At 41.2% G+C, this 10,088-nt stretch overlaps 1 protein-coding gene across 1 annotated transcript in view; it reads right to left on the bottom strand.

Annotated features, from left to right (window-relative positions):
- The window catches only part of LOC143292569 (uncharacterized), a 135,205-nt gene extending 126,209 nt beyond the window's left edge, over positions 1-8,996 (bottom strand). Inside the window, exon 1 of the mRNA XM_076602989.1 lies at positions 6,649-8,996. Coding sequence (XP_076459104.1) covers positions 6,649-7,658 — 1,010 coding nt within the window. The 5' untranslated portion in view covers positions 7,659-8,996. The remainder of the gene's footprint in view (positions 1-6,648) is intronic.
- Positions 8,997-10,088: the final 1,092 nt, after the last annotated feature.

The raw sequence follows: 10,088 nt of genomic DNA, 5'->3' as shown, positions 1-10,088 counted from the left end.
ACGTTCTGTCAAATGAAATAATAATATTGATGATGATTATAATAATAATGATAATAGTAATTATAATAATAATAAAGTAGTAGTAGTAGTAACATTTTGACATTATTTTGATCTGCCGTGTTACATTATTACCATTGATAGCATTACCATTATCTTCATCTATTATTATTATTATTATTATTATTATTATTATTATCACCGTCATTGATATTATTATCAGCATCATAGTTACTATTATTATCATCGGCATCAGCATCATTATCTAATTTAACAAACAAAACAAAAACAACAACAACAAATAAAGAAATAAACAGATGGGAAAATAAACGAATGAATGAATAAATAAACACAAATAAATGAATAAATAAACATATAAATATATAAACAAGTGTATATAAATGAATACATACGTCCCAGAGCAATTGCAAATATGATAACCGTTATCTAGGATATCAAAACAATACGAAATTAGATATTACATCAAAACAAGCAAGCGTACAAACATGTACAGTACAACTGTTAGTTTTCATCACGAGAAAAAGGCACACAACTTCGAGCCATTTGCTGCATGTATTTCTGCTATAATAGAAAATAGGATAAACAAATAAATACAGAAATAAACAGGTAAATAGATAAATAGAATAGATAAATAAATGAAAACACACAAACAAACAAACAAACGAATAAATAGATAAATAAACGAAATATATATTTTTTTTATGAAGAAATAAATAAACATATAAATAAATGAATAAATAAATGAAGAAATAAATAAACATATAAATAAATGAATAATTAAATGATAAATTAATAAACAAAAGATGCACGCTATGATGGAAACTGGTGAGAAACTGCATGCGATAGTCTGTGAAGCGGGAGTATCGAGGCCAGTTAGGTTATGGTCAGTGCGAAACATTAATTAAAGGCTCGTCAACCATTTCCGTATTCACAACTGCATATACGAATTAATGTGTATAACTGGTTGGATCCTTTAAAAAAAAAAAAACACAAAAAACCCCACACAATTCTTGTTAGAAATAATTTATTTTTTTTTTAAAGAATTTAAAAAATCTATAACCCCTTACTTCAAAATTTATACATCGTCATTATAATTAATATTATTATTATGATTGACATATTAATTCTTCAGGAATTTTCTTTTACTCATTCCCGTTCCCTTCTTTTTCACAATTAATTAATCAATCAATTCATTTATTCATTTACTTATTAATTCAGCTAGCTTTTAGTATTTCCGCCAAGTACTTAGCATTTATTCACTTTTTGTAATAATCATATATTTGGTTTGTTTTTGTTTTTTTGTTGTTTTTGTTGTTGTTTTGTTTTGTTTGTGTTTTTGTTGTTGTTGTTGTTTTTGTTGTTGTTTTTTTTTGTTTGTTTTTCTTTTGTGTGTGTTTTTTTTTTGTTGTTGTTGTTGTTTGTTGTTGTTGTTGTTTTTTTTGGGGGTGAGGGGGGTTGTTTGTTTGTTTTGTTGTTTTTTGTTGTCGTTTTTTTTTTTTGTTTTTTTTTTTTTTGGGGGGGGGGGGGCGGGGGGTCTTTTTTTTTTCGGGGAGGGGAGGGGAGGGGGGAGGGTTACACATGTCCACCCATCACTTTGTAAACATTATCTATTCATTTGTTTTATTGTAATATTTTACTCTACTTGTCAATTTAAAAAAAATTCTCAATAAAAATTTGCCCAGCAACAAATATTATCTAGCATGCCTTCTTTAATCTCACTCATGTCTGAAATAGTACAACGGAATGAAGTCATGTTCTTGTATTCAGAATAGCTTGGAGTGGGGGGGGGGGGGGGGGGGGCGAGGGGGGGAGGAACTAGTCATTTTCCTAAGATATTACTGTTGAGTTTCACAAGCGCAGATACGTGTATGTGTGCGCGCGTACACAAAATAACTGTCAAAAGTGTTCTGAGACCAATTGTTCTTTGTTGTTGGTGTTGATAATAATGATAATGATACTACTACTACTACTACTACTAATAATAATAATAATGGCGATTATGGTAATAATGATAATAATGATAATGATAATAATGAAGATGTATAGAGAAGACGATGGTGATATATTGTTATTCTTTTCAATCAACAGCAACAAAAACACCGACGACTACGAAACTACACCAATAAATCACACTGTGTGTACCAGTATAATAATAATAATAATAATAATAATAATAATAATAATGACGATACTACTACCACTACTACTACTACTACTACTAATAATAATAAGAAGAAGAAGAAGAAGAAGAAGAAGAAGAAGAAGAAGAAGAAGAAGAAGAAACCAAACAAACGATGTACACCGATATAACAATCGTGTAAATGAGTTTGCAAATAAAAAAAAAAGAAAAAAAGAAAAAAAAAAAGAAAACAGATCATCACAAAGAAATGTACTATAATAAACACACACACACACACACACACACACACACACACACACACACACACACACAGAAGGGACTGCCACCACCACCACCACCACCACCATCCACCACCCACCACCACCAGCGACCCTGCACCCACGAACCATCTCCGTCGTTTTGACACAGACCACCCTCAAACCTCAGCATCAACACCAACAGCAGCAGTACCAGCAGCAGCAACAACACCTACACCGCCACAGCCAGCTCACAGTGGGGGGTGGGAGCCAACAGACGGATCCAGCAGGGAGACCTTTATCGACCTTTCTTCTTTTCCTCACCCCTTGTCAAGACTGACTGACTGCACGGGGGGAATTTATAACCTCTCTCTCTCTGTGTCTCTGTCGGTCTGTCTGTCTGTCTCTCTCTCTCTCTCTCTCTCTCTCCATGTCAGTTTTTGTCCGCCGTATAGTCCATATACGGGATCATCATTATCAGCAGCACCGCTTGGGTAGGTGCAGCAACAATGGTAATAAGAATATTTCATAGTATAGTATATGATAACTTTATAAAGTAATATGGAATTATATTACAATATATTATATCCATTATATATATTATATTATATAATGATAAGAAAATATATTTGCAAGGGTTTACATCCCCCCCTCCTGCCTCTCTCTTCCTCCCCCACCCCCCTTTTTTCCCCCCATGTCAAGTGATTTTAGTACAGAATTGTTTACCTGTTTACTTGTTTCTTAATACTGGCTGACCGGATGGGACTGTCTTACTGGACAAATATAGCTGAGCTGACCACTAACATTGTACAGGTACACATTTTTACATCCCCAGTTTGGACATGTAGGCAGAAGATGCAAAGATCATTGTTCAATTGGAACTATTATTTATTTTCATTTTTGTTTTTCTTCTTGTAAAAGATACAAAACAAAAAAAAGAAAGAAAGAAAGAAAGAAAGAAAGAAAATAAAAAAGAAATAAAAATAGATATTTCACAGTCATACAAAATGCCCTTTCCCGTTCGATTTTCACTGGCAGCTTCGGGAAGTCTTTGAATTGTGATTTTTTTTCCCGGTGAGATCTGGAACACCACAAAATTATAGGTGATCTCTCATGGTGGTTATATATATATATATATATATATATATATATATATATATTTATTGCATTGTTGTTGTTTTTTGCAGTGGAGCGGGAGTGGAGCTAAAAAAACAAAATCTTTGTAAAGTCATTCTATACCAGGAGAGTTATTTACTGCTCTTGTTTTGTTGGGATTTGCGCTATCGTGTTGTTTCATTTGATAATCATGTCTCATGGACTGTAATAAAAGAAGTGAATCTCCATTCTGCATCAGAGTCTAATTTTCGGTTTGTTATCAAATATTTGTAATGCTAAATACATTTAGAAAAAAAAATCAGTTCAATCTAAATATTAGTTTTTAACGTGGTGTGATTATACACACTATTATAATAAGCTGCATCATACATATTGTCGTAAAATGAATTCATTCATATATTATTAAGCTCTATCGACTAAACGAAATACACTGTTTGGAGAAGAAACCTGATACGATGGAGAGGGGGGGGGGTGTGGTTGGATATGTCAATATTCAAAGATGAAAAAACAACACAAAATATTGAAGAAAAACAAAAACATGGAAATATAGAAATAGGAAGAATATCGCAAGAATAAAGTCGGAGGAGAAGGAAGATTACACAAACATTTTTTTCATGAAATAAACTGATTCCAGAAAAGCGCTCTATACAAACGCGTATGAAATAATAATAATAATAATAATAATAATTAATAATAATAATTAATAATAATAATAATAACAACCTCGTGTTCCATCTCCTACTCTTTTCAACAACTACAAGTTTATTATCCTAGGGGGGGTCAAAATAAAAGGAGGTACCTCCCCCCCTCTCCTACCCTTTCGGAGTCGCCGTTTCCTATACTGCACTGTCTTAGCCGGCGGCGGGTCGGAGTTAAAAACAGACTGGTATTTGCAGATAAACACCACCTGGGGAGATGGGTACACAAAAAGAGGGGAGGAGGAGGAGTCGATTAGCACTTTTATCTCCCAAGATCTCGCCTGACCTGCTTACCATGTGAGAGCAAAGTTTCGACGGAAAGGGCACCACCGTCGGTCGGGAGTTGCGAGTATGTTCCTGTTTCTCTCTCTCTCTCTCTCTCTCTCTCTCTCTCTCTCTGTGTGTGTGTGTGTGTGTGTGTGTGTGTGTGTGTGTGTCTTGCTTGTTGTTCAGCTTACGTGGGGGGAAGCCTTTTGGTATTTTCAGCAAACAGGGTGAGAGGGTGTGAGGTGTGTGTGTGTGTGTGTGTGTGTGTGTGTGTGTGTGTGTGTGTACAGTAAAAAAAAAAAGAAAAAAAAAGAAGAAAGAATAGTACCGTGTGTGTGTGCCAGTGTGTGTGTGTGTGTGTGTGTGTGTGTGTGTGTGTGTGTGTGGAGGAATTTTGTTTAATGTCCCGTCACACATATCGGTGATTGAAGACATTTTATTAAAGTATTTATGAATACATCTGAGTATTATCGGTTAGAAGGGGTGGGAGATGTGGATGAATGGAGGGTTGGGAGAAGTGTGTGTGTGTGTGTGTGTGTGTGTGTGTGTGTGTGTGTGTGTGAGGGCGCAGTGTTTTGTGGGTGTCCGCAGGATCGTTTGATCAACTTTAGTTAAGGAGCTCATCGTTGTCTTCAACATTAATTTTAATAGAATATCTTTGCCTAATTGTTTTGATTCGCTGCGGTATCTTTTGCTTTCATTTTCTGTCCTGACATAGTACCCTTTGCTTCTGCATGATGTCCATGCGATTTGTTATCACCCATGGATGAGAGGAATAACATTAAATATGTTGGTGTGTTATGTGTTTGTGCGAACGCACGCACGCACACATACAACAATCATACACACATACACGCGTACACAGATTCACACACACACACACACACACACAAACACACACACACACACACACACAAACACACGCACACACACACACACACACACACACACACAAACACACACACACACACACACACACACGCAAACCTCAGCTCCTCCTCCTCCTTCTACTACTACTACTACAGCTGTCTGTCGTTACTTCTGTGTACAGTCACGCCCTGTCACTGACATATTCACACCGCAGTTAACGATCATGTTACCGCTGTAATTGTTGCTGCGAGTTTATACTGACTGCTATAACCACGAAGCGGGGTTGGAATCTATTTTGCAGACAGGCCACTACTATATAACTGGGGCAGTATATCAGTATCTATTCCTGGACGGATCGCACTCAGGATAGTGCTGTAACTGTATACGTGCACACACAAGTGGCAGCGATTGAGTGTATTTGTTATTCCTTTGCTTGTCTGATTGAACGGATGATTGGCTTAGGAAATGTCAGCTAGTTTACGTGCTTAACTGTAACATCTTTAGTATGAATATAATTTCGGTGACACTGTGTGTGTGTGTGTGTGTTTGTGTGTGTTTGTGTGTGTGTGTGGTGTGTGTGTGTGTGTGTGTGTGTGTGTGTGTGTGTGTGTGAGGGGTAGAGGAATAAAAGTGTATGCGGAAGGGACAAGGTGGTGTTGAGTTGGACTGAAACAGAAAGGATACCACCAGCTGGTTGAGCTGACCAGATGAGACTGTATGCGGCTGTTTGCCCAGTCACACCGAAGGCTGAGTTGTTGCTTTGATTTGATTTGTTTCGTTTCGTTATGTTTTGTTTTGGTGCTTTATATTATCGCCGACTCCACAGAATAACCAAATTAATGTTAAGGCTGCTGACACGACTGAAAGCACTGACATCACAAACGCAAACAGAGTCACAACGGATTAGAGCAATAAACAAGCCACCGCCAGATGACTGCAGCGGTAATTCCTCTGAAGACAGACAGTAATGATCAACTTGACCCTGAGGACATCAGCCAATAGTTGTTTTTTTGTTGTTGTTGTTGTTGTTGTTGTTTTTTTTGGGGGGTTGTTGTTGTTTTTTTAATCAGACTCTGTGAAGTAAGTCACCGAAATTATTCTCGTGTGACGATTTTTGTTGTTGTTTTGTTTTTGTTGTTGTTTTTGTGGAGCACGTCCTTTGATGCCCATACTGACACACCATGCAGGGAAAATCTGCGCGTGTGAGCGCACACGCGCGCACACACACACACACACACACACACACACACACACACACACACACACAGACACCGACACACCCGGTAACACATCACCCACCCACCTGTACCAGTCCAGACCACGGTTGTAGTTGCGGTCAAAGAAATGAGGCTCGGGCCCAGGGGCCTGGACATCCGGGTGGATCCTCAGAAACTCCAGCAGGGCGCGAGTACCCGCTTTTTTCACCCCGATAATGATGGCTCCGGGTAGCCGGCGGGAGCCCGATATGGTGTTGTTGTTGTTGCTGTTGTCGTCAGTTTGTTTGACTACTCCCGGGCTCTCTTGGTACTCCTGGCCCTGGGATGGACCCCACGCCCCTTCACCCTCCTCCCCACCCCGTTCATCCAGGTAGATAGGGGAAGGGTCTGATATCCGCGAAGAAGAGGAGGAGGAGGAGGAGGAGGAAGGGGACGGGGCGTCTCGATTCTTGGTTTGCTGCTGCTGCTGCTGCTGCTGCATAATGTTGACGCCAACGTTGTTGTTGTGATAAGAATTATACACCCCTCCTCCTTTCGCTCTTCCTCTCGAGATGCGGTTTTCCGAGTTAGTACCCGTACCCGGGTACTCCGCCGCCGCCACCCCGTAATACCCGTCCTTGAGGTTATTGGCGGAGAACTGCAAGGACCTGTGCGGCGGGTGTAGTCTTTTCTGAATCGGGTGGCCGACCCCACCCCCCTCCATCCTCGCTCGTTTGGATAACGATGATGAAGATGACGACGACGATGATGACGCTAAAGCTGAAGATAACAACAACGACGACGATGCAGACAGCCCCCTATGCACAGCAGACCCGTCCCACTTCCGGTTGGGTACCGCCGCCGCGGGCTGGAACTGAAGCTTCCGGGGTCCGGGGGGAAGGAGGAGGAGTGGGGAGGATGAAGGGGGTCCGTCACCGTGCCCCCCACCACCTCCACCACCACCCCCTTCCTGCAGCCAGGGGGGCAGAGCCAGGCACCAGGTGAGGGCCAGGGTGTACAGGCACAGCACCAGCAGACCGCTGACCGTCGTCATGGCTACCACCTCTCGGCGTCGGCATCCGAGGCGTCGCAGTCGCAGTCGCCGCCCGGGCAGCATCACCCTGCCGAGGACGAGCGTCCACACGCCGCCAGCATGGTGGCGGAGACGGCGGAGGGGATGGAGGAGGATGTCGTCGGTGTTGTTGTTGTGTTGTTGTTGTTGTATTTGTTGTCAGTATTTGTTGTTGTTACTGTTGTTGTTGTTTGTTACAGAGTTGGTATTGTCTTTGGTAATGGTAATGTTGTTGATGTAGTTGTTGTTACTGTTGTTGTCATTTACAGAGTTGGTATTGCCTTCGGTGATATTGTTGTTGTTGCTGTTGTTGTTGTTTTTGTTGTTGTTGCTGGTGGTGGTGGTGGTGGTGATCAGTTACCTAACTATAGCCTGCGATAGTTGTCAATACTTTTTGTCGTTGGAAGTTTCCTTAAACTCTTGCCTGCGAAATCTGTTAAATACTTTTGCTGTTTTCAGTTAGCCAACTTGACAGTATTTGTTGTTGTTAGTAACCTAACTTGCCTGCGATGTTTCCCAATACTTTCTGTAGTTGTTGGTAATACTTTTGTCAACACTGTGGACTGTGATGGTTTGAAATGGAGCGAATTAAAGCGCGATTCTTCATATCTTTTTCGTTGTTGTATATTCTTATGATAAGAGTTATCTGTAGGTCAGCTCACAGCAGTATAACATCGTTGAAATCACACACTGCACTGTCATATGAAAGTGTGTACCTTCATTTATGTTTTAGCATAGAACTGGATCTAACAGAGCAGCGGTGCAACATCAATGAAATCACATATCCAAGTGTCACACACAGTGTTACTCTGAGTTGTATACTTTTCTCCTTTTTTCCCTTTTGTTTCCTCTTTTTGAATATCCGATTTCGGTTGATCCAGTACTGACAATCAGCAGTAATTTAAGTCAACCACTGACAATAATCAGAACTCAAAATGAGGACAAACCTGTATAAAAACAAAAACTGATCAAACTTTGAATGGGGCTTCGCAATCAAAAGTTATCAAAAGTTCGCAGAGTTGATTTTCTAAAAAGCAAATTCAAAGCGAAAATGAAAAGAAAAGGTCACACACCACACCGGATGAACACATTCATCTCTTCACACAAAAAGGGGAAATAATTCCTCATTGAACAGCATCTGATAATCTCATCCAAAGCCAAACACACACACACACACATGCAGAAGAAAGCAATCTCCTTCAGTGCTGCTTCAACATAATAGGTCTGGCACGGATCGAGTTCGTCACTTTAGTTCACAAGAAGGCGTGAGGCACCACTTCAAAAGTTGCTGCCAACAGCCCGACACCAGCCCATGCAGTCAGTATCCCCACGCGCTCAGCGTAAACACGGTGTTCTTTTTCAGCCTTCACTCATCAAACTCGCATCGTGTCGCCAGCTTGTAAAGTAAAGCGAGAGTAAAAGGCCAACATTGAAAACCACCGCGAATGTCACGTGACGCGCCGCGGCAACGTTGATTGGTTTGTGCTAGGGGAGGCGGAAGGGGGGAAGGGGGAGTGGGGAAAGTGGCGTGAATGAGTTGCGCGCGCGCCGCGCCGTCTCAAGGCAGACGACAATCGCAGACAGTTGGAGCTTGTGCGCGCGGACACGCACCATTTCTTTCTGGAAATGATTTTGGGGGTTGTAGCGGGGAGGAGTGAGTGAGAGATGTGGACTATGATGGTGGGGGCGGGAATGCTCGCAACTTGAGTGACAGCTTGGAGTCTTTTGAGACAGCAGGTAAACTGACGGCTGGTATTCACCTTCAACTTGCTTTCTGACTGACCTTTAAAAACTGGTGGTGCGGGCACGGTTTCTCTCTCTCTCTCTCTCTCTCTCTCTCTGTGCCCAGGTTTGTGTTTTGGGAGTGGGAGGGGGAAGGGTGTGTGTGTGTGTGTGTGTGTGTGTGTGTGTGATACGACGGTTTTGGGTGGGGGTGGGTTAGTGTACGTGGCATAGAGTGCAAACGTTCATGGTTTTGCAGGATTTCTTCCATTGACCACATGAGCTGGGCACGCCCACAACAGGACTTGGACGTGAAATCAAGAGCGTGAACACAGCCTGCTTGCCAGTCGGCGTTCTCTCTCTCTCTCTCTCTCTCTCTGTGTGTGTGTGTGTGTGTGTGTGCATTCACATGTGTGCAATCTGCACGCCTGACAGAAGACAGATATCCTCGATCGCCTCATCAATAAAGGCGACTGAGGAACAGATAGAACATTAATTTCTGCCCTTGATGTTCGCTTAAGAGCACGAGTAGGCCTTTCAAAGTTTGCGCAGTAATTGATACTGTACATCAAAACCCAACTTGACTTGTTTTCTGTTGGCCACCATCTGTTACCAAAGGAGCAGTTTCATCACCAAAGTCTCATTCAATCAAAGAACAAGTACGATTCACCAGGTTATGCGCCAGTGTGTGTGTGTGTGTGTGTGTGTGTGTGTGTGTGTGTGTGTGTATATATGTGTGTGTGTGTGTGTGTG

The sequence above is a fragment of the Babylonia areolata genome, chromosome 18 (assembly GCF_041734735.1).
Source record: "Babylonia areolata isolate BAREFJ2019XMU chromosome 18, ASM4173473v1, whole genome shotgun sequence".
Lineage (NCBI taxonomy): Eukaryota > Metazoa > Mollusca > Gastropoda > Neogastropoda > Buccinidae > Babylonia > Babylonia areolata.
The sequence above is the reverse complement of the archived record's forward strand: the minus strand, read 5'-3'. Positions and strand labels throughout refer to the sequence as shown.